At 37.3% G+C, this 25,679-nt stretch overlaps 1 protein-coding gene across 3 annotated transcripts; it reads left to right on the top strand.

Annotated features, from left to right (window-relative positions):
* Positions 1-275: 275 nt before the first annotated feature.
* On the top strand, positions 276-20,282 carry kat80 (katanin p80). 3 transcript variants are annotated; one of them, XM_089594093.1, is made up of 16 exons: positions 276-1,597; positions 4,554-4,684; positions 4,771-5,115; positions 5,217-5,407; positions 5,556-5,706; positions 5,803-5,963; positions 6,042-6,157; positions 6,434-6,490; positions 6,846-7,053; positions 7,133-7,468; positions 7,840-8,143; positions 8,290-8,469; positions 8,551-8,627; positions 8,712-8,786; positions 16,578-16,697; positions 18,167-20,282. In XM_089594093.1, the coding sequence occupies exons 1-16, from the start codon at positions 1,516-1,518 to the stop codon at positions 18,297-18,299; spliced, it is 2,667 nt and encodes an 888-aa protein (XP_089450219.1). In that variant the 5' UTR covers positions 276-1,515; the 3' UTR covers positions 18,300-20,282. The 3 variants fall into 3 exon arrangements, with proteins under 3 accessions (XP_089450219.1, XP_089450218.1, XP_089450220.1); XM_089594092.1 differs by having other exon boundaries at positions 7,118-7,468; XM_089594094.1 differs by lacking the exon at positions 6,434-6,490 and having other exon boundaries at positions 7,118-7,468.
* Positions 20,283-25,679: the final 5,397 nt, after the last annotated feature.

Raw genomic sequence — 25,679 nt, 5'->3', positions numbered from 1 at the left:
TTCATCGACACATAGCGCTATTACGCAATTAAAATATGCACAAAATAATATTAAAAACGCATTGTTAAAAAAAAAAAAAAAATAGTCTCAATGTCAAGATAAGGTCCCACAACTCACAACCGACTAACCGAGTACTGCATTATCAAAAGTTATTAAGTTCACAGTGACAGTTAGTACATACAGGTTGACGCTAGCGCTGCCCGTCCATGCGGCGTTACCCGCGTTACCAGTGTTACCACTTACCACGACCACTCGACTCGACCAGGGACCAGGGATGAGTAAATCTACGTACCTAACTTAACTGCTGGCAGCATTTGCGGAATACAGCCTGAGTGAGTAGAGAGAGGCCCCCGCACCGCATCCCTGAATCGTGAACCATCATCTTATACACAACATTTTAATAATAATCTTATAATCTTTCATTGCGCTACATACGTGTTGCCGTTGTCGACGAGGAGAGTGCCAGCAGACAGAGTGGGAGTCTGTCAGCGTTTGTTAAAGAATAAGAAGAGAAGTCGAGGTTTTTTTGTAGTTCTTCCTCTCACTTTTTTTTACCTAATTCTCAGGCCCGCGGGTCAGGTCTCAGCAGACAGCATCAGGTCATCAACTGCACATCAGCAGTTTACTTACAAGACAGAGCATATCAGGCCCAAGTCTTTCGGAAAAGATAAACTTGGTGTGGATAAAATAGTGCATGTGTAGAGTGTATTTTTTTATGTGCACGAATGCCATGAGTTAAGTACTTTGAATAGACTGACAGTGAAAACATTTTCCTGCTGCACGTTGTCATCGCCGATTAGTCCACATGCTTCTGATGCGAAGCTACAATGCACAAACACGTTTTAACTTGCAAGAACAGTAAATAGGTGATCTAGACGATTTAAGGGTGATTATAATTGTGATGATTTTATCCAAAGAACCATATCATCTCGATGCCATAGACTAGAAGATGATGCTGCAGCTGCCGTTGGAGCAACGGCGATTGTTGATAATTATAGACTGCAAGACATTAAAAGTACAGCAGGAGGTAAGCTCTGCATGACCAGCATCACACGGAGCAGTGCAGCACGAGTAATTGTTGTTGTGCAGCTTACTAGTGCGACGTGCGACAGCGACGACGACGACGATGTGAACAACAGTTGTCGATTGTTGTTGCTGCCACAGTACCACTGCCAAATAAGTCCTCTCTCTCCAGCTAAATCCTCTATACAGTTATACCCACACTCTCTCTCTCCTCGGAGAGCTGAAGCTGATCTGCTCTTCAGATATCTTCTTTGCGCGTGTGTGTGTTTGTGTATCCATCTCTTTCTCTTTCTGCGGTGTCTCTTATATACCTCTGGCTCTCTGCTACTCTGCTGCTGCTTTTCAGTTCAATTTGTCGTGTCAGTTGCGGTGGTTGTGCGCGTCAAAACGTACCTACATGTGTGTGCGCGCGTGTTAGTTTATATTTATGTTTTTGTTACATTGTTATTATCACCATAATCATCATACACGCGTGCAGCAGCAGCCACTCTGATGCGAGGTCCTCCTGGGCCCTCCTCGTCGTCATCCTCGTCGTCGAAGATGGCTTCGTCTACGAGGAGATCCTGGAGACTCCGTAAGTATATACCTATGTCTAGCCATGTATTTATTTTGTGCTAACCAACTCTAACTTTGCGTGTCTTTGATCTCTGGCTCTAATTAAGATGGGCTATTGTATTTTTGTTATTTTCTTCTACGCATACCTGTATTTGAATCAAGTGTACAGATGCACTTGTTACTTAACGGGTTTTCTTAATGGGGAGAGTGTGACTCTTTTTTTTCACAGTCAAAGGGGGTTAAACACAAGTATCGGGTAGCCTTCTTTTTATTTTAGCTCGTGAGACAGCCGAGCAAAGGTTTCTTGGCTTATCCGTTATGCTTCACTCGCTGGCCTTCTTCTTTGAGAACACATCTCTCGCCCTCTCTTTCTCTTCTCTTGATTTTCGGAGTCACTCTTCGTGCGTGCTCGGTTTTTCAAATATTGGATAGTTCGTGGGAGCATGGTGTTTTTTTTTTTTTTTTTTTTTTTTTTTTTTTTTTTTTTTCCTTCCAAGCGCTAATTTGTGGTTTTTGTGGGCTTCCAAGCATTCAAATTTTTAACAAAGCAAGCTTTCCTCTCTGTTTCTGCACATCGATTTATGCTAAACTTATTTATTTTGCAGGGAATTGGTGCGTGATGCGAAATCAAGCTTTTTTCGTTCCCATTTATGATTGCTGCCATGATACACCTATGAATTTCAAATGAGGCTCTCCTTTCATCCCACTCGAGTCAGGGTCTTCAAAGTCTTTAAATTTCTATACCTTTTCATCATTGTTATAATGGAAATGTTACTTTTTCTCAGTGTTGATCAACTTTCAAACGATACTTATTTAAAACTGTTAAGTGTTTCGAGGGAGTTTGATCTTTTTGAAGCAAAAAAACTTAAGTATTTTCCAACCAACTGCAAGCAACAATTATCTGTTTCTCTCTTTTGTGCTTTCATATATTTATATACATAAAGTTAAAGACGTTTGTTTACGATCGTATTAGCGACTTATTTATGACCAAGGGACTGCTAGTAAAACGCACCATTACATTTATACTCGAGATCTTCATAGATTTCCGTGCGAATCATACATATATACATATACATTTTTTTTTTCTTCATTTACTCATACTGTTTTTCTTCTTTTTTCCTCCTGCGAAGTATATATAATTACTTGCAACTTTATTTCGCTGCGGCGTTTTGAAATCTATTGCATTGCTAATGAGAGAGACCGGATTTTCTCTGTCTCGGGCGAGATATCCTTAATTTAGCCGTGTGCTTGATGTACCGTGAAAAAAATCGACATTACGTCGAAATTCAGCCGAGCTCGTTAAAATTTAATAACTACTTGATTTTTTGTTTCAAGACAAGCTGTAGGCATTGAACTTGGAGGGGGTATAAAAACGCTGGAGGCTGGACTTTATTGTTTGGCTTAAAAGATCGTCAATATTAAGCTGTGCTGTGATAAAAAAACTTAACAATGTTTGCTGGGGCTTGTGTTTTTTTTTTTTTTTTTTTTTCTTTTCTCCAACTTTTCTTTAATCTTATCAGTTGTCAAGATCCTAATCACTTTGAACTTTTGATGACTTATGATATCAATGATGCCTTCAAGGCTTATAAGTATCGTCCGTTCATCAAACTGATTCACCAAAAAAAGTAGCATTACCTTAACAATAAATCAAAAAGCCTACATAAGTCTCGATCTTTGTTTATCAAATGATTTTTGTTTTAATACTGGCAATATTTACCGCTTTACCAACTGCCTCACCCAAGCTGTATGCATACAGAAAATTATATAATCATTATTCCTTATTTGCCTTTTTAATATTATGAAAACTATTCAATTTATTGTTGCAAAAAAAATTTATTTCATTCAAAACCGTCTGCGTACTTTTTGCCTTTCTCTTTCTCTCTATCAATGCATACTCAACAAGTGTATTGCCGCAAACTTGTCTTATTCAAAATTTAAATGTTGGACATGAAATCTTTTGTTTGTTTTGTTTTTATTAAATGTAAATTCCCATGCCAAGTCCAGATTGAAAATACTATTCTTAGATACTCAATTAGAGAGTTTGTAAACGGTGAATCATTTACTTGTGAAAAAGAAGGAAAATTTATGGCTGCTGTGTAAATTTAATTATTCAGACTACGATCGATCTATGTCATGAGTAGGTACTATATTGTTTAATCACTTGGGCAAATTTCGTTATATTTAGCCTCTGTTTCTACCTGACAGTCACTGTTGCATAATCACACTCTAGCATCTTTTTCATAACTCTCCGATATTGCCTTATATAATTATTAAATCTTCAGCTAGTCTTGATAATCCAATAAATATGAGCGAGTATTTTGAACATCAAAACATTTGAAATTGCAGCCCAATAGATATGGTGCAACCTGTCACAGAAATATTATTCATCTCTTATTTTACTTTCATGACTCTGTGCAATAATAATTATGATTATAATAATACATGAAATGTGATATAAGAATTTTGTGTCACGTGTAAAAATAGAGCTCACTTAACAGTCTCCTATCTAAATCTATTTTGCAGTATTACACTGCAAATTATGAGGGTACTTGCTTGTATTTATGCATTCTAGAAAGTAGTTTGTAGATACCTTTGTAGAAATCATTCACCTTTTACTCCAAAACAGAAAGTCTATGCTAAAGTAATGGTCAAAAAAACGAGTGCAAACATTGTTTTATTTACACCCTTTGAAAAAGATATCGTTAATCAATATTTAATCACTCAACTGTGAATGGCTGTATATCGCAGTCAAGTGTCAAACATCCAGCAAGAACAAAACTCGCGAGATGCTTGACGAATCTATGATTACATCATAACAGGTCTTTCAAGTTACCATACGCGCGTTTAATGTAAATAGAGTCGTGCAGTTTGAATTTCCGCTGCTCTACACATATACATACATACATCGATACAAACTAGTGCTCGACCATTTTCATCATATTATACTTTCATTTCGTTGTTTTCTTCTTTTTCAGAGGATTTCCCAGCCCATGCTTCGAACGTCAACTGTTTGTCACTGGGTCACAAGTCGGGAAGAGTCCTGGTAACCGGAGGAGATGACAAAAAAGTCAATCTATGGGCAGTCGGAAAGCAAAATTGTATTATGGTGTGTACTTTTTGTTGTTTTATTCCTACCTATTATTTTAACGCACAATTAAAGTTCGCAAAAATTGTACGAACAAACAATTTCAGAGCCTCAGTGGACACACAACACCAATAGAGTGCGTCAGATTCGGCCAGACGGAAGATTTGGTGTGCGCGGGCTCGCAAACGGGAGCGTTGAAGATATGGGACTTGGAGCACGCGAAATTAGCGCGCACGTTAACGGGCCACAAGCTGGGCATTCGTTGCATGGATTTCCACCCGTACGGCGAATACCTTGCGTCGGGGAGCTTAGACACTGCCATCAAGCTGTGGGATATCCGTAAAAAGGGCTGTATTTTCACATACAAGGGCCACGACAGGACAGTGAATAGTTTAAAGTTCAGTCCTGACGGCCAGTGGATAGCCAGTGCTGGGGAAGAAGGCATGGTTAAGGTGAGCTTTTCAATGCTGGGTGTTGTGCAAGATAATCCGATTGTGCGTTCATTCGTACGCGCGTGACGGACTGGTTTTGATAAAAACTGATTTATTTTTAGCTATGGGACCTGAGAGCCGGTAGGCAGTTGCGGGAATTTTCAGAGCACAAGGGATCGGCGACGTGCGTGGAATTCCACCCACACGAATTCCTACTTGCTAGTGGTAGCGCGGACCGTATCGTGCACTTCTGGGATCTAGAGTCCTTCCAACTAGTTTCTTCCACTGAACAGGCTAACGCGTCCCCTGTCAGGTAACAACGTGAACATGTTTTACTTTGGCATGCCGTTGATTTATTGGATTATAAAGTCATTGTATACACATTTTTATTAGTAGGTGTGAAGAAATTCTCTCTCTTATTTTATTTTTTTTTTTTAACGCACCACTCGGTATTTTTGCAGGTGTATATTCTTTAGTCAGGATGGTGAGTGTCTTTTCGCCGGATGCCAAGACGTGTTGAAAGTTTATGGCTGGGAACCAGCGCAAACTTTTGACGCTGTACCGGTTGGCTGGGGGAAAATTCAGGATATAGCAGTTGCTCAAAACCAATTGGTGAATTGAAAATTTACTGTCCTCTTCCTTTTTTTTGTTTAGTTTTTTGTCAAGGTCGAGACTCTTATCGAGGTATGATGCTTTGTTTGCTCACAGATTGGTGCTGGTTTTCATGCTTCCAATATTGTTGTGTTCGTGTGTGATTTAAAGAAAATATCACCCTTGGGAAACGAAACGTCGAATTCTCCGTTTTCCTACGGTAATTCACTCAGAAAGAGTTTCTCCAAAGAGCGACCTGCAAGTTTGAAAAAGCACACGTTAGTAGCACATGTTGTTATGCCTTATAATTTATAACTTTTTTATGATAATGACTTGATTCATTCTTAAACTTCCAGAATGGATGTCAAAACGATCGAGGAAGACAAATCGGGTACCGACCCGGAAGACGACGTGACTTTCGAGATACCAAATGTTACCGAGTACAGGGATGTCTTTCAGCCAACGCGATCGCGTAAGTATATTCAAGTCGTTATCGGAGCTAAATTCAAATCATCCACACAACATTCACGTGTTTTTTCTCTGTTGCCTTGCAATTCTGCTGCGATGTTAGTTTAAATTAGCGAGAAGTTATAGTTGTTTTTTTTTTTTTTTTTTTTTTTTTTTTCAAATTCTTATATTTATCGTTCTCTATGGTTTTGTTATACAATTAATAAGTGAATTTGCAAAAGCCAAGGCTCGACGCTAGAGATTTTCTGAGTAAGCATGCGCCATGCACAATCTGTTTCAGTAACTCGCACTCCGCCACCGCTGCCTGAGGCTTTCCCAGAGCCTTCCGAAGAGCCAGGTAATAATTATCTATGGGTGTTACCTTTCCTTTTCTCTGTCTTACTCTGTTGTCTCTTTTTTAAATATTAGATCATTTTTCTATCTGCTGCGTGCTCTCTATAGCTGCTTTTTAATATTAGAACGATTCAAGTGGAAAGAGATAATGTTGCTGTTAACGTGTGCTAATCATAAACTCACTTAGAAGCATTTTGTTTAGCCTGTGTTTATTTCATATGTCCATAGATTAGATGTTTCAAGTCTCATACCTCAGCTCATTCATCTAACAAAATTCAAATAAACGAAAAAAATGAAAACTAAACCATCCGTTGGCGAGTAGAATACACGAGATTCATGAAAAAAAGTAATTGTTTTAGAACCGCTGCAGACACAAATGATTCGTAGCTTGTCGAATTCGATGTCGAGTTTGCTGAGCGTCGACACCGAGGACAACGATAACATGTCGTCGACGTCACCCTCGGTATCCCTGACCAAGCCAGCGCCAGTTCGTGTTCACCCGATCAAGTCGACGCCATTGATACAGAGGAATCCTATTACGCCGATATCGTCGACGAGCCAGATAAGGTGAAAAACCGTAACCACCAAACGCTTTCGTTTATCCGGTGTTACGTGACGTTAATCATGATAGCGTCTCGTGTTGCAGAGCGAATTTACAAGCGACTAAAAATTCGAAAAACCTGGCTCCGGTGCCGCCGCTACGACAAAACCTCTCGGCCTCGACGACGAATCTATCGACGGCCGGAACAAAGCGTGGCAGCGTAAGCGGCTCGTTGATGCCGCCACCAAAGCCCCTGGGACCTCAGCGATCCAACACCACGTTGACACCGAGGAACGCTCCCATGGCCGCCGTCTCGCCGGTTATGGACGACGGTAAGCTGAAAAACAGGGCCAACAGTCCGGATTACCCGAAGCACTTGCTCAAGCGGCAGACTAGCAAGGACAACGGCGAGCAGGGCTACGAGAGCGATTATCCCGTCAAGTGAGTTTTTGTTTTGTTTCGCCTTTGTATCGATGTGTTTGATGATAGGAAAGATCGTACAGACAAAAACGCTTAGTTCAAAGAACAATCTTAATTATTGGCCATGACAATGGTATCGATTCTTTGAAGTATCGTTTGACTCAGGACTGATAAGAACTTGATACGTTCGTCGTATTGCCAATGATTCATAGATTCGTCGGTGCAGCTTCTTGAGACATCGATGTTTTTATTTCGTTTCCATTGAAAAGCACTTTGACGATAAAAGCGTCATTGCCTCGTATATTATCATCCAACTAATGAAGAAATAATAAATGCGAAGGCTAGTGAAACCGGGGTTTCGTAATCAAAAGTCAATATTTTTTTACTTTCAGAATTCACAATTTGAAGCACAGTCCCTCGGATCCGCAGTTAAACAGGCCGAACACGGCGCGCTCGATCGGACGTAATTTCGTGGCGTCGACCCCACTGTCGGCCCGTAATCATCACAATAGCAATAATGGGCCCGCGTTGGCGCGAAGGCCACCCAACAAGGCTCAAGTCGCACCTAATCCAAAAACTGAAATTCGGGTGGCTCAGCTCAAACCTTCCGTGCAAGAGACGCAAGAGAAAGAAATCGAGCTCATATCGATGACAGCCGACAAGCCCTACGGCCTCGACGTAGACTCGTTCCTACCGGTAGGTAATCTGAATAAACGATCGAAATTGCCCCCGTGTTTAACGGATAGGAGTGGAGATGGGACTGTTTTCAAAGGCATAATTAATCTATGGTATTGATCGGCGACGAGCTGTTGCATATTAATTGTGTTGTCGTGTGTGCGCAGAAAAATTATTCTGGCCAGACATCGCTGGAGTACGCACAGATGGGAGTGTTTGCCGAGATGTCGGAGGCTGAAGTATTGAACACAATGATGCGTGGCCACGATTCGATGATGGCCGTGCTCACTAGTCGTCATCGATCGCTCCAGATCATCTTTTCGCTGTCGCAGAGCAAAGACATGAAGGTAAACTTTCACACCTAATCTTTCAGCAAGTTTTTTCCAAGTTACCATACATAACGCTAAACATCAATTTCGCATCTTCAGTCGGCTGTGGACTCGGCAGTCGCGATGAACGACCTTTCCGTGATTGTCGATCTCTTGGGAGTTCTTGTGCTGAAGCCGTAAGTCATTATTGAACTGATTCTTGAAGACAAAGCCTTTTTTTTGCTTCACAAGTGAAATTTTTTTCAAATTTTTATCCACAGTGCGATGTGGAATCTAGACTTCTGCAACATCTTGCTCGCTCCTATCTGCGACCTGCTACAAAGCAAGTACGAAATGTAAGTAAACTCTTTTATTGTTCCATCATTGTGTGCCGGAAGAAGTGCAAACCTAAGGGTAACGTCGATGAATTCTTCTTTCTTCCGATTTTGGGTGCAGCTTGTTGCGCGAATCAACAATCAAGCAACACAAAGAATCGATTAATGCACGCGCCGTTGAGTCCTCCTTTCGCTTCGAAAGAATTAAAATTCATTCGAGTAACGAAATCAAAACGCTCAAGAACAATGCAACCTACTTATTTCTTAATTTCTCGCTTCGACCGAATGTTATCGCAAGAAAAATGCCTATCCTTCGCGCGAGCACGTGACTTATCGGAAAAGGAAATTCCTCGAGAGTGACCTTAAAAAAAAAAAAAAAAAAAAAAAATCAAGTGTGTGGGACACTCAAATTCACCTCGAAAAAAAGAAAATACGAGCGCCCGTGTGTGTGCGCGCGCGCGCGTTCGTACGAAACACATCATAATACACATCTCAAAAGTTACGGTCGACCGCGCTCGCAAATGTATTCCGCCCGCTCGCTCCGTACGTAATTTTTTTTTTTTTTTTTTTTTTCCCTCCCATTAGGCGTTCTATAAACGCCTCGGCGCGATCGGCAGGAATCGATAATGAGAAAAGTCGAAAGGTAGAGCCACGCTCTCGCGTATACGTGTGTGTGAATTTCGCTGCGCCCACGCGTGCCGTTGAGAAAAAAAAAAAAAAAAAAAAAAAAAAAGACGTCGAGCTCCACAGGTATACATATTGCGACACGCTTTATGGAGAGAAAAATAAAACGATCATCCGCTGCCGCGCGCGTAATATCCTACAGCTCGCTTCCTCTCCCTTGACCGAGAATTACATTTGCGCGTCTCGAATGTCACCCAACTCGATTATATCCGTTAGAAAATCCTACTCTACTGAAAAAAAAAAAAGACTCGAGTTTTTTTGTTTGTGTTTTTTTTTTACGACAGCTCTTACGTAACGCCAAACGATCACTCTCTCTCTCTCTCTGTCGTAAGTATGTGTGGGTCTCTGAGAGAGCAAAGTCATAACCATCCGTATGTATGTGCCAAAGGCATTTAAAGTGTCAAGTGCAGCCGAGAGAGTTTTTCCCCCCTCGACCCACGTCTTCGCTCCTCGCGCCGATGCACGTACACGTTATACGATGCGCGTTCGAACAATGTCGGGCTTCTTTAGCGGCCTTTTACGGTAAAATCCTCGGAGTCTGTTGTTTAACGCCGGCCGGGTGGGCAGTAAAAGCAATTTGGAACGGCTCGCGAGAGGGCAATTAGCCGCGCTTACGCACCCGAGGAATCTGAATGACGCGCTTTTTTTTCGCGTAGTCGTTTGTTTGATCTCCCTCTTTCTCTCCGAAAGAGATGAGAGGAATAGGTGGGTTGCGTAAGAGGCCCCTCGCGGTGGTCGCTTTGCTTGCAAAAGAGGATCGCAGCGTTGGTTTTGTTTTTTGTTTCGTTGCGTTCTACGGTCAGCCGGAAATAGCGGGGGCGAAGGAAAGGAACTTTCAATCATCCTCCCCCCCTCCCGATCGGATGCTCTCGTGTAAAACCGAGCACTTTCGGTAAACACACGTACGTCCATAAAAAAAGGGCACCTTTGGTCCATCCCTTAATCCTATGAGTATACGCAAACGAGAGCCTCTTTAGAGCAAACGGTGGGAACAGCTAATTACTCGTCCACATGCCCTGTTAAAGCGTGCGAGGTACAAGAGATTGAGTCGGGGGGTTGAGCGCAAATTAGCCGAGACAATGGGTCGTACGGGAGAGACAGCGGCAGATGCAAATGCACTATTATCGTCGTCGAGTGTCGTATTATATTACGGAGGATGGCTGTATGTACACCCAACACACGGACCGTGGCTGTGCGGTGTGATTGAAATTCGACGTGCACCAGCAACGTGACGACGAAAAAAGGCCTGACACTCGATTAGATTGAGCCTTCCGTGTACACTCTTTTTTTTTTGTCTCTCTTCTCTCTTTTTTTTTTCTAGTACGCCTGTCTCTCTTTCGACGAGGTGTCCATGCACAATACGGTCGTGTGCGTCGACAATGATGATGTATTTGCGTACTTGCATGGTTGGGTTGTACTTATAAATACAAAGCGTTGCACACGCCATCAGTTTCTAACGTTTGTTTTCGCCGTCGCTTGCGGTGCCATTTTATACACGAGGGATCATTTGGTCCGTCTGGCAGTGATTTATTTATTGAAAGAGAAAAAAAAGAAACTGTGGGTTTCCAGCATTTCAAAACAAAAAGAAAAAGCGACAATTTTTTTCAAGGCACGCCTGGAGCGTCCAAACGTCTCCAGGGATATATTGGAATTTATTTGGATTATCCGGTTCATTTGAATTTGTATTTCACTTTCGTTGGCAAATTCTTCCGTGTAATCCCCGAAGACGGTCATCCGAAACGCGAGCCTTTGGAAAACTGTACTCACACCAGGTACTCTGCTTGAAGACACAATAACGTCCTCAGCTCACACCGGTGCACACACACGGACGAGCGGCTGTGCAACTCCCATGTCTACCATAAAGCAACTCTCCGTGTCTTTCCTCAGCTGCACCAATGACATAATTGGCACACGCGCGTGTACAAACACGCTTGCGAAATCTCGTTTTAACGTTAAAATATCCCTCCGGTTCATCTCTCGCTCGCACCTAAGTAAACTCGTTCATGTACACCTCAATTAGCACTCTCTAGAGGCTAAAATGCAGTCCCAACGCAAGCCAAGCCGTCTCTCGCTGCTCTTACGCTCCCAAAGCGTCCACATGCATTGATCTCACACCTGCGTTTGAATATATTATATTGTCATGTGTGTATAGCCAAAAGATCCAGCAAAAGAAGAGCTAACTTCACCCAGAAGCCGTATAACATCGGATGTCTCTCTTTCTTGGTATGGGAAAAGGTAACGGTCCCCCGCGTCACTCATTGTTTCGGGAGAGAAATTTCTTCATCGCTCGTCTTCCTCCTCTCTGTTCTTAATTTCCGTTTGTTTCTTTCTCCCACGCGTCGATATAATACGTGCGTGCGTTGGATTCTTCTTTTGGATTTTTTTTCTGCATTACCGTACTCAAAAACGGAAAAAAAAAAATCTACCGGCATTAGACTCGAACACAGTTATTTTACGGATTTTTAAGCAATTTATAACAACAGTTCTATTCCCGAATAAAGTGCATTCTTTTTATGCTGAACTAATTTTTTATTCATCATCCATAATACAATGTAGAGAAAAGCCTTTTTTTCTAGCAATACAATACTTTTTCTCTGTATTAATTTTTATTCTACAATATTTTAAATCAGTTACTTACATACATTTATTCAAACTGTTTTTTCTTTCAAATTATTGTAATGTATTGTTTTTGCTGGAAATTATTTTGCCAAGCACTATGTTATAAAAAGTGATAAAAAAAATTTTTTTCCAGCATAAATAATGCATTAAACATTTTTAGCAAAAAAAATTGTATAAAAACAATGGAAAATATAAACACATGTCCAAATTGCTTAAAATTCAAATATATTTTTACACACTTCGAATAACAACTTAATTCACAGTGCATTATTTAAAAATAAAAAATAAAAAGTTGATTCAATAGTAATCAAACATGTATATTTTGAAATTATTTTTTCTTTCGACACACATAAACGTGCAATAATAAAAAAAAAAAATTATTTTTCCAGTACAACCAATGCACTAAAAATCAAAACTGAAAATATTTGAAGAAACGAGTCTTCATACTTATAATTGTATACCATATGTAAAATGAAAAGGTGCGGCCGGATCTTTACTTAGATGGTAACTGCGTCCACGGCGATGCTAACATTGTAATAACAGTAATAATAGCTGAGTTCATTGTCGTTTACCATAATAAGACAGTAGTCTCTTGTACAAATATGTTACGTATAGATACACATACGCACGTCACTCTTTTACCATAAGGCGGCGTGTGTGTAACATGTAATCGCGAGTCTACGTCTATATTATAAAATTACCCTGCACTCGAGCAAGCCGACAAGGGCGTTTTAACAAATTGCACGTCTTCGAAACGACAAACGAAAAAATGGTATCTCGATGATTACGTGCACATCAGCTTTGAGTCCGCTGCCTCTGTTGGGTTTTCTTTCGTCCCTCGAGTTGCGCGTCTGCATTGTGTTAGCTTTTTTTTTTTTTTTTTGTTTTTTACGCGCGCGCATACATCGCGTGTGCACGCAGAGACAATAGCTGCTCACGTATATATATGTATTTATATGAAGGCACGATGGAACAAACATCACCTCATCTATCGTCGGTTGGGCGGTTTGTTTGTTTGTTTTGTTAAATTCGTTTCTGTTTGACGTACATTGGCTTACATTGTATGATGTATACACCGATAGATATAATATTATCTCAACGTTTTGCTAAATATATCGTCAAGTGCACAATTACGACTTTCGCGAGTAATTGTTTTTTTTTATAAGGTAGACAATTTTGGTTTAGGAAAAAAAAAATATAGTAAATAATTACTATCTGCAGTTGTGAAACAATATTTTATCTACCGGCTAAACCTTTTTTTTTCCTCTGTGAATTAATTTTTATTTTTAATGGTCGCGTAATCTGCTGAAATGTATACTTTTACCGATACAGGTTATTTTTTATTTTTTATCTACCAAAAAACCTTTTATCCTAAGAGTGTCAGTCGATGCGAAAAGCGAAAGAAATTTTGTTTTCGATGATTTTTCAAGTAGTCATATGAATATGACAAAAAAAAAAAAAATGCTTAAAACAAAGGCTGGAAACAAAAATTTTACACTTATACGGAAACGATAAAAATTACCTTGGCCATATTTACCGTGCAACTATAGAGGCAAGGATAGCAACTTTAAGACACTGTATTTTTTTCATGCCCTAAATAAAAAAATGCAGTCACCCGATCTTTATCATCTACGCGTATATAGATAACAAACAATTATTGTCAAGCCATCAATTTTTTTTTTTTTTTTTTTTTTTTTACTTTTCAAGGAGCTTCAGACAGCGCTGTTATCATCGATCTATCTTAGGCAACTCGGAGGGAAGAAAATATTTACACAAGTTGTACAGTTATCAGGTGTTGGTCTGGAAATCCCATACCGATCCCGCGACTACTATTGGTTTGAAAAACCGCTTCCAAAGCCGGTCAGCACACGTTACATTCAAATCGGCAGATTCGCCCGTCCCGTTGTTGTCGCTACTGCCGATCAGGTTGATGAAACGATGCGCTGCTCCGCAGACTTTCCACTTAATAATTAACGAGATTTGGGAGGTTGTTGCCGGCTTTTGTTTCATGTATACGCTGTGCCGAACAATGGAGCATTTTAATTAAATTCGCGCGTGCGAAAGGCGTATATACTTACAACGTGGAGATTCGGGGAACCGAGTATATCATTGTTTTCACAGTTAGACATGGTACACTAACAGTAGTAGTTGTGCGATCAAAAAAAAAAAAAAAAAAAAAAAAGAAACGAAGGAAAGAGATCTCATCATCATCATCGTTGTCGTCGTTATCGGCTCGTTCGAGCTCCGCTTCGTGTCTTCTTCGTTGGTGTGGTGGTGTATTAATTAAAAAAACAACGAGCACTGCTATTACCCGTGGCTGCGAAACGGAAAGGATACGAGTGGCAATTTTCTCGGCCCAACTCACTTGATTCATTGATATTTTTTTTTCTTTTTCGCGAATTTTTGATAACGAATGTTTTCTACCTGCAAATACTACCATTTTACTTGAGTTAAGATGTAAGTATATACATTTAATTTCAGTTTAATTGTTAATAATACTCGTGGATAAACCAGCATATAGTGCTGTCACCACACAATTGGAAAAAAAAAAAAAAAAAAAAAAAAAAGTAATCAATGTAAATACGAGTGAGTTGTTTCTATTACGGATCCATCTATGTATACTCGATATTTTAATAAATAAGCACATCAATTGTCCGTCCATACGTATAAATGTACACTATAAGACAGATAATCCCACTGGATGTAGGTATACGTACGCATCGTTACGCAAACGTCATCGCGTGTACGCCTATTTATACAATGGTATACACTCGTATGTGCACATTGGAACCTGATAATGTTATTTTTATGACACACGTTTATTTGCATATACATGCACGCGCATCGCAACATACACATTTGAACTTACGCCGCCCCTTTTGGATTACTAGAGAGAAACGAAAAAGAGCCACGGAGGGGATGGATTTGAGCTGCACACGTCGTTTAAAAAGAGAGAGAGTTTGCATAAGTGCGCTTGTGCACGTATATACAATAAGTCCCCTTTGCACGGCTCGTTCGTCACGGTGACGCGAGTGCGTGAGAAAAAAAAAAAACGTAGGAAACGCGTGCAAGTGCACACGCGCCGTTTTTCTCCTCTGACTGCCAGCGTTAGCTAAGTATATATAGGGACTCTTATCGAATTAGCGGCTCTGGTCAATCGTTAAGACGTATACTTTCGACTTGCGGTTGTCCACAGTGCTTGGACTTTGTTACGTATATATGTATATATTTGGATTTTTACGACTCGCAATACCAGCTAAAAGTTGTTGCGGAGGCCGAGTTTTCTCTCCCAACTTAACTATGACTCCAATAGAATATGCACCATTATTTTATGATGTACCTTTAAACACTTCGTTGGGAAATGACTTTCAGTTTAACGCCTCGCTGTGTTTTACGGCCGTTTTTTCGCTTTGGTATACGCGAGCGGTTCTAATAAAATAAAAGAAAAAAAAAGTTACTTGGGAATCCCCTGACATTCAAAATAAGAAATTCTGTTCCTCCTTGCAAAATAATTTTTTTTTTTTTTTTACATATATTCTTGATAAATTTATATTTTGTTGGTCATCCAGTTACATTACGTTTCATCCACACGGAGATGATAAAATCATAAAAATTACTGTGCTGGGATAGTAACCTGATCTTATTCTTCCGCCCTCTAGGGTTTTTTTACTCTTAGAAACTTAATTTTTAATGTGTTTATCAAAGTAAAAATCATTTTACAAAGAAAAAAAATTGATAACAAAGCAGCACCAAATTACTATGTAAACACACTAATTAATTTTAATTTTTTTCTCGCAGTGCATTTCTGCCGTTTTATCAGCACAATTTGTAAAAATAACAAAAAAAGGCATCGTTAGGATATCACGGCGTATCGATCACTCAATGCTTCATCACGGGTCATAAATAAAAATTAAAAACCACAATAAAAAAAAAAAAAAAAAAAGAAAAAAAAGAGAGAGAGAAAAAGACGGTGCACGTGTCGCAATGGTGACAAATAACCGGCAATAAAAAGAGAGAGTATGGAATGAAAGGGGTTGACGAGATGGGGGTTGTTGGGTGTGCGGCGCAAGAAGGATCCACAGGAACGAAAACGAGTGGATTTTTGGCAACGCGCACCGATTCGTCACGCCATGGGTCCCCCCACCCAAAGATAAAGGGTTTACGAGACACAATTTCACGGGTCTAAACGTGTCTCTTTTTTTATTTATCGGCGAGTACAGACACGTTGTCGCCTCTCTTTTGCGGGTGTTTGTGCTCTCCTAACTAGGTAGGAGGGGGTCAAAATCGACGCGTGTCCTGCGGACATATATATTTTTATTTTTTGTCATCTGTCGCGGAAATTTCACCATCAGCGTTTTATTTTATGATGTTGCGAACCTTATACTTAACTTTTACTGTAAGATTTTATGTAAAAAAAAAAGAAATAAATAAATCATGAAATCGATAAAATTACCAGTCCATGGAACTGCCTGTACTCATTATTTTTGTCTTTTATTTTTATTTTCCCAGGTACGTCACGGTCGGGGGCTCAGCGCTGAGGATAATACTGCGAAACTTCGCTCCCGTTATCAAGTCCAACGTGGAGGCACCACTTCACACCATCGGAGTCGACGTCAGTCGGGAAGAAAGGTACGGCTTTATTCATACTTTGATATTGTGCCTATACTTGCATCTGCTTATTTTCATTTTCATATTCCATGTACGTATGTGTGTATGTATTTACGTGTCCCTTGTACGCTCTATTTCTCATCGCTGCTGCCCGTTACATGTGAAAGCGCGATGTGATCATTATTCGTTACTTGAACGTTCTGTCTTTCGACGTGTAGGGTAATACGTACTGTTTTACGTGGTGCGTCAATGGTTTTTGTTCAATAATTTTTTTTATCTGCTAAAAGTTTACAAATACATTATTTAAGGAATATAATTTATCGCACCCAACAAAGTTAGCAATTTATTATAGTTGCAATCATTTGCACTCGACTAAACTGCAGGTTTCTATACCATTGCATGAAGAATGAAGATCATCGATTGCTGATTTACCAAAGCAGCGCTCATGCATAACTTTCGAAGAGGCAAAATCATGCCTTTTGTCTTTTTAACAGAATACACTGTTTTTTATTTAATTTTTTTTTTTTTTTTTTCAAGTTTATATTCGGTGGAAGCACAAAATCTGGTTTATGCGTTATTTGAGGAAGACAAACTGTTGCATGTAACTAATATGCTAATTCACCTATTTCAGATAATATTTCTTTACTTTTTACTTTAGAGCGTACGTTATTCCCGTTTCTGGTACATATAAGTAGATCATGGAACAATAGTTTTTTATTTTGCTAAATCTTGAGGTGAACTCTCGTTTCAGAATTCATTTTAATATAAATAAAATATTTTATACTCTGCTAGATACGCAGATCACCCAATACTTTAAACCCTACTATTAAACAAAAAGTTTATGTACAATAATTAATTAAATAATACTCTGAAAAATCGACATAAAAATGTCCATAACTCTTCATTAAGAAATATACATTTTGAGCGTAATACCTTTAGAATTTACTAATAAAAAAAGATAAATAATCGTACAAAAATATTATGCACACATTTTGCGTAGATAGAATATTGTAAAATTTCATAGCATACTTGAAACATTTTATTCATATTTTTTTTTTTTTTCCCCACCAGTGTACAGTTTTTCAGTAAGAAAGAAACAAAATTCACAAAATCTTTTTTCAGTACAACAAAAATTGATCATTTAACCACGAGATTTAATGAAATAAAATTTTTCTTGTGATCCATGTTTGTGTGTACTTGCATCCTTATTCACAATCATCTGATGTGTCATTGTCAAGGGTGACGATTATTTTGATATGTTATGATTGTAAGTGACAACAGCACCTATACCCAATGGATGAATAATGCACTTTTTAATTTTTGCACTGCCATTTAAGCCGCCCGCACCAAAACTCCAATAACAACAACAACAATAACAACTCTCACATAATCCCACTAAAAAAAAAAAAAAAAAAAAAAAAAAAAAAAAAAAAAAAAAAAGGCACTTTGCTCCTCTGTGCTCGTGAGTCATACGCTCGATCAAATTGCAGATATCACAAGTGCATATCCTGCTACGAGAAGCTGGTGATGGTCCGCAGCATCCTGTTAAAGAAGCAATCGGTGTCGGGAAAGCTAGGCTCGATGTTCCGCGAACTCGGCACGCTTATTAGGACACTCGAGTGACGCCGGCCGACTATCACCGGTGCGGGCAAGCTTGACGCACCCCAGCCACAGCCGAGACGTCGTATTCGTGCGGACAATAAGCCCAAGTCGTTCGTTGTGCTTCTGCAGAGGAGCTGATGAGACCCCTTCCATTATTGGTTTGCCTCTCCTGAGAACGTCATTTTTCTTGCTTCCTCTTTGCCTTTTGAGTCCTGATGACACATGATTTTCGAATCTCGCGCTACCTGATCGGAAGAACGGGAATTATTATTCCTCGTCTCTTTTTTCAGGCTTTTTCCGATCGATTCCCTTCTAAACAACATTTTTTCTTTTTTAATTTCCGACCGAAAGGAGTTGCTTTTTCATTTTAGTTTTATGAATTTGTGTAAATTAATCGTGTATGAAAAAAAGAAAGAAAGAAAAATACAAATCGTCTTCGCTGTGATTCGTTCGATTTTTCATATTCAAGTGAAACGTGGAAAGCTGATCGTCCGGCAGGATGTGGAAGAAAAATTAAGATAAAGCAGTACTTACCGAAAAAAAAGTTTTTTATCAAAATATATTCATAATAAGTATATTTTTTCACTGAACTCTCAATCAGACTCCTAGGCTCCGAAGAAGCGTAGAGTATAGAAAAGAGTGAAAAATGCAAGGGAAGCCAGTAGTGAATCGTGAAAGCGCGCAAGAAGAATTAATTGTAAAAAAAAGCTGCCTTAAAACGAAAAAAACCTCGGAACAAACTAAACGTAGCGATGATCAATGACTGTATTTAAGTGTTATTGTTATTTATTGACTGTTCGTTGAATAGTCGAGATGCGGTGTTGGTCGATGAGAGACTGCGCTACTCAGCTCTGATGTGTGTGATCAGTGGAAAATTTTTCTATGAAAAATTTTCGTATTTTTTTTCTTTGAAAAGAAAAGAAGAACAAAAAGAAAAGTGTGTACAAATAAGAGAGTGTGAGCGAAGTGTTGCAATGTTGATTTGATTAGAGCTACCATTTGAATTTTTGTTCATTCCCCTTTGTTTTGTCTTTTAAGTCCTGCATTCCGATTCGACAGTGCTTCATGAGTGATAATGTAAGTACGAAATGAAAAAGATGACTATCTGGAAATAGTTTGATTTTTTTCGGCGAGTCGAATCGACAAAGCTTGCAATTTTTCGATCAACTGAAATGAAAGAGGTACTCGATGTTAATTTTATTAAGTTTAACGTTATTATGAGCGCACACCCGTGTTTGCCATTGTTTTAATTATTATCGATTGCGCAGTTCTGAGAAAATGTGTCGCAGATCATGTATAGTCTTGTTTTATTTTGTGGAATGCTATCAAAATGTGTCCTGTCATATCCATGTTAATAATTTTGATGTCCTACGGTATTTTAATAATAAATGTACTTTAATTATTCAATATTAATCGTCAGTCGAAATTTTAATGTCAACATTAAATTTTTGTTATTATTTTAGAAGTATTTTTAACGCGTTTGTCGTTCAAATGATCCTTCTGTGATACATTTTCCAAGTGCATATTCAAAAATAAATTACCACATTCCATCTATGCAACCTTCTTTTGTAGCTTAAAACACTATATGTTTAATTTTTAGGTGTAAATAATACGTATGACTTCAATTGATCGTTAAAATTAGGTTAATTTTATAAAATTATTTACGGTAATTAAGAAAAAAGTCTGAATTTCTGGAAAACCTAATTTATGAGGGCGTGTATAATATTTCCGTGTCTAAAATGTATCGAATCAAAATGATTGCATTATTATTATTAAAACAAAATTCATTCTCCCTCGTGCATAATAGTCTGTTTGTGTATTAGTGTACTTTTCATGAGGCTTCATGGATGGAATAATATTAAATTGATTTCAACATGTGCATAAATTGATATGATACGTTTCGATATTTTACTTTTATAAATGATAATAAATTGTAACGTACTGATGACGTGATTCCAGTCTTTTTTTTTCAAAAAAGAACCAATAAAAACATTTAGGCTAGATGTTATTGGTAATATGAGTTTTATTTGAGTACTCATAAATTAAAGAGAGTATGTGGTAGCGTACCGAGTAGAATTAAAAGATTTTAAATGATAAGTAACAATAAATAAAAAGCGAAACAGGGCCCAATGATAATTTTATCAAATATCATCATCGACTGACTTACCTTTATTGCAAGGCTTAGTTATTTTTGTCCTTTTTTATTATAAGCTAATTAGTCGGCTCTTAGATTTTGTAAAGTTTTGTAATATAAAGTGCAGTTTTTTAAATAATTCTAATTTTAATAATTGTCTTAATTTTACGATCGACTAAAAATTGAACCCGGAATGGAAAAATAGTTCTAGCCATGTGAAAAAAGATAAATTGAAGACAAAAAACAGTTTTATGAAATACATGACTGCAATTAATAATTATTTAGTATTATGTAGTAAAATCGATGAGCTTCGTCTGAGCGATTGAATTATATGATCAATGTGGTAGTCAGTAATCTTCAAATCACTTTGTCAATCATCAAATTGAAAAGCTACGAAATCGAACTTCGTTAATATTAAAAAGAAAATAATCATTTTTCTCATTGAAAATGTATCAGCTTATAATAAAAACGTATAAAGTCGAATTAATCAACAAAACTTGTATTTTCTGCAAATAAGATGATAAAAAAATGCATTTACCCAGAGAACAAAACCTCACTTTGACTTAATTAATACAATCTTGCAAGAAAGCTATTTACTGCTTCGTAAATATATTATCAATGTGTCTTTTAAAAATTTTGTATCTAAATTAATTAAAATTACTATTTCTTAACTAAAAGAAAATAAAAAAAAATTAGTATTCGTATAACCAGCAATAATAATTGAAGCGCATCATTTTATACTAGTTACTGGCAAAAATAATGGTTGTATGAAAGGAAATCAAACGAATCAAAGTGTACCCTGTTTCCCAGAAGTGCGAGACATAAGGTTGTTCCGTCCAGTGTATATTTTTGTATGATAGAATCAACTGCTGTGCAAAAGAGAGAGAGAAAGAGAGAAACGTTAACGATGATACTTACGAGAATGCATAAAGTCGCATAATTGTATACGAGATGAAAGAAAATTCAGCAACTGTACTTAACTTGTTCATAACTGCGTGCTTGTGAGACCAATGACCCATTTTAGCTTTTTATATAAAAGAATTAATGCGGGTTTAGTAGTTCTTCGAAAGCAAAGGAGACAAATAAATGGGAAGTTGTCTTCACAATTTCACTGCGGAGACAAGGTGAACTAACTAATTTTACGGAATATGCTTAGTTTTAGGTATAATAGCGTCATAGATTTTAGACTGAACTAGTGCGTTTGATCGTAGAAGGTTTATGGGGAGAGTCCTTTAGTTGTATACTTCGAAATAGCTTGCGGAAAAGCAGTTGTAAAATAAAACTAATCACATCCACTGACAAACATCATTACCGACCCCTTCGTTTGTAAAGCACCTACTGAATTTTCTAAAAAAAAAAAAAATATAAAAAAAATGGCCTATACAGTGCGTATATCTTTTAACGAGCTCGGTCACGAATTCCATGATAACAAAATTGCCTATGTCATTCGTGGGAATCCGAGGTACATATACTAATGATTAAAACATTTTTTTTCGCATTCTCGTATACTACGATGGTAATTACTATCTTGTCAAATTGGTGTATGTCTGCGCGAGACGAGATTAAAATTAATAACGATAACTTACCTCGTTATCAGTTTGTGTATTGTAAAAAGTTATACTTTATATATATATAAAAATACAAGTCGTAAAAAAAACAAACGAAAAATAATGGTTAATAATAAAAATTATCGTTTAATGCAAATTACATGAACAAGTTTCTTTTTATTCATATCCCACACAATTCCTGCAAGTAACTCTGCATATACGCGATTGAGCCGTTTTTAATAATATTTATAAAAAAATTTACTTACTTTATTTTATACCGATACTTACTTTGTTTGCAAACGTAAGCTACTTTAAATTATACTTGCTTATATTTTGTTATTTAAAAAAATAAATTAAAAATAGTGTATAAAAAATTGTCAGATTTCAACGGCTTTTATGTTCACTTTAACTAAAACTGCTGAACAAGTTTTTATTGTTTTTTTTTTTACTATATATTAAAAGCTGCACTTTCATGCTATGAATTGGTTTTTGTAAAAATTGAAGTTTAAAAGTTTTCTTTATTTTTTTAATAATAAACGAATTACTTACAGGTAAAAGTCATTATGTTAGGATAATTTTGTAATTACTAGAAAATTTTAGTATACAACTCTATGATTACATATTTATCTGAATTAATTCGACTTTTTGAAATTAATTTAATCATTCTTACTCTCCAACGCTTAACTATTTTATTAAACGATTATCAGCAGGATAAGCAAACTTCATTATCAAAATAATGTACTTGTAAAAAAAAGTTATTCTAATTGTTATCAACTAAATTCTAATAGATTTGAATATAAACGATCAAGTTAAACGACTTATTATGCACTAAATATAGACTTTATTATATTAAAAGTTTTGGAAAATTAACTTTTTCTACTTGAAGACTTTTTTTTATCTTTGGACGTCCCTGAACCCTCTGTAGGAAAAGTAGGGCTCGCTCCTGGTGAATATCCCACATCCAACCAATACACAAGGGATATCTCGTTTTTACTACAGCCTTAAAAATCACTCATCTAAAGTTTGTCTTTTTAAAAATATACTTATTATCTATGAATTAAAATCAGCCAAACATCAAAATTAATTGATTTTTAAATATACTTTAAGCTATCCAATTTTTTAACTAATAAAACTTTGAATCAACCAATCAACTTAAATTTTTATACTCTACTGGGTATTGTAATCTTAAAAAAATTGAACCTTAATTGTGTAAATTTACTGAACGGTGCAAACGTTTGACATAATAAGTTATAAGACACCTTATTACATGAAAAATTAGTTTATAGCGTTTATTAAAAAAAAAAAAGTTATTACATTCAAATTTTACTTTTCATAATGTTTTCGTAAATCTATCATCTTTACTTTAAGTGATATTTATAGTTTCATTTTGTACATTTTCATACTACTCTTTATTCCTTCACCTTTAACTGTATTTATTATTTTATTCCCCATCCTTTTATCTGCCTTCTTGTCTTACAGCCGAAAGCATTTAACGTTTTCTTTCTGCTGGATAAGTTTATAATCCTTTGGAGTCATTAACGTTCGCTTTTCCTGTGTTTCCACATCTCAGCTTGCACCATTGCTCTTCCGAATCCCCTGAAAAGTTTTTGTTCTCTCAGTATTTTACTTTCTCTGCATTAAAAAAATTAATATTTAGTATGTAGAAAATCTTTAATGATAAGTACTGAGGCCTACTTAGTAGCAAAAATATTATTGAATACCTTGACCAAGGAATTTTTGTGATTTTTCTATGGATTCGAAGCGATTTTTGGCCAGACACGAGTACTTTCCACTGTTACTTTCTAACAGATATTTTATAACCAACTTTTGGTTATTGTCTTCTAAATTAAACTGATTTGACGATTGCAAAGGTACATCGTCCTTAAACCACGTAATAGCGGGTTCTGGTTTTCCTTCAGCGTAACAGTATAATTGAATCTCTTTTTGAGCATCTTCCCGGGACAGGATTACTTCAGTGTCATTTAAATTTACTTTTGTAAATCTAAGCTTTTCCGGATCTATGAATTAATAGACACTTATAAATTACACAAGTATAATTGAATCAGTTTGATGATACCATTGATCTAACATTCACAATATGCCTGTCATTTTTATAATTTTTACAGAAAATTTTGAATGCAACTCGTAAGGATTCATACATATGTATGGTTTATTTCTTAAGTCAAGATCTTTGACTGAACCATAATATTCGAACGAACGGGATTTGGAATACAACGTGTATAATTACCCGAAAGGGATATAACGTAAGCTTGTCCTGCTCTATTGTGAGGGTTTGGCTGGCAGATGGGGATGTAATTTTCGTCTGATTTCTGCGCGTTTTTCATTCTGAGGAATTTGCGCAAAGTATGTATGGTGTCTTCACTGGTGATGCTCCATGATTCTAAAAATTGACGCGAGTTAGTTTCGTATTTGGACGAACCATGTCGTGGAATGTTTTGTCTCGTAAGAAAGTATGTTTAAAACCAACCTGGTATTTCATTAGTTTCTGTCTGCCACTCGATAGATTCATACTCGTACTTCGTAGCAGCACACATTAAAGTTATATTGTTACCAGCGTACAATTCGTACAATGTTAGGCGAAGGGAAGCCATTGGCTATACATTAGAATGTTGTGTTCTTGTTATATTGGTAGTAGTCATCGTAATAAATTTCATCGAAGGTGACTTTCATTTTTTCTGCAAACGTAAAATTTTTAACCAGCAAAGTAAAAAACCAATGCATTGAATAAATCTAACTGTGTCTTTGACATAAACAGAAGTAGTATATTCTTTGTGTCCAGATTTGACTCGGCAAGTGTATAGTTTCCCTCGTCGTCATAGGAAGTATTGTAAACAAGTAGTTCTGATGTCACTCGTTGACCTGATCGAAAGTCTTTCAAAATGCCATCTTATGTCTTCTCCTCGATTTCAACGGGATTCAAAAGTTTTCTGAAGCTCTGATATTTTCAAGAACTTTAGTTGAAATGTTTAAAATATTTAAATTGCACTTTCACAATTTGCCTGCAAATTTTGAAAGTACTTGGTGTTTCAAGCAATACTTAAAATCTATGAAAAATGGTCTCAAAAATTATTAGACTAAAGATACAGTTACTTTATAAATTATTTTTAATTTATTGCATAACTAATCTCGTGAAGCGCATAAATTGTGACCGAATGTGATTGTTGATGTATTCATTTAGACATTAGTTTCATTTTTTTTAACCTTACGACACATAATTTTTCTGAAATTGGTCATGTATGTAAGAAAAAAGTAGAGAAAATACAATAGGCCAAGTACGAAGAGATACATACCTTCGCAACAAGTTAAATCCACGTACGCTTGAGTCGGCACCTCGAGCGTCGAAAATGCTGTTTTCTCACAAAACTGGCGACGACAATGGCACTTACCACACACCCATGATACGAGCTGCAAGAGATCGTCCGATATACCCCAACAGAGGGAGGGAGGGGCAAAAAAATCGGAGGATGGCAAAGACGATGTTTTTTACGAAAGAATGAAAGAAGAGCACATCCAATGCGCGCGCGTAAGCGGATTAGTCCTGAAAGCGATACCCTGCCGATGATGCGAGCCTCCGCGCTTTTCACGTCTTTGTAGCCACTTACCCTCCTCCACCCGTACTTTACATCCCTGTTTTTTGGCCTCCTCTTTTAGCTATACTCACCTCACTTGGCAGTATCATGGAGCTTCTTTATCCCTGCA

The sequence above is a fragment of the Copidosoma floridanum genome, unplaced genomic scaffold (assembly GCF_036245765.1).
Source record: "Copidosoma floridanum isolate Cflo_tuat_1 unplaced genomic scaffold, Cflo_Japanese_pri ptg000021l, whole genome shotgun sequence".
In the NCBI taxonomy this organism is placed as follows: Eukaryota; Metazoa; Arthropoda; class Insecta; order Hymenoptera; family Encyrtidae; genus Copidosoma; species Copidosoma floridanum.
Note: the sequence above shows the minus strand (reverse complement) of the source record. Positions and strands in the feature narration are given on the sequence as shown.

What these genes read in the sequence shown, in the direction of transcription:
- kat80 (XM_089594092.1), top strand. Translation starts at nt 1,516, where the DNA reads ATGCGAGGTCCTCCTGGGCCCTCCTCGTCGTCATCCTCGTCGTCGAAG. An exon ending in GCTAACGCGTCCCCTGTCAG is followed by an intron (nt 5,408 to 5,555) that starts GTAACAACGTGA and finishes GTATTTTTGCAG; the next exon opens with GTGTATATTCTTTAGTCAGG. An exon ending in AGAGCCTTCCGAAGAGCCAG is followed by an intron (nt 6,491 to 6,845) that starts GTAATAATTATC and finishes TAATTGTTTTAG; the next exon opens with AACCGCTGCAGACACAAATG.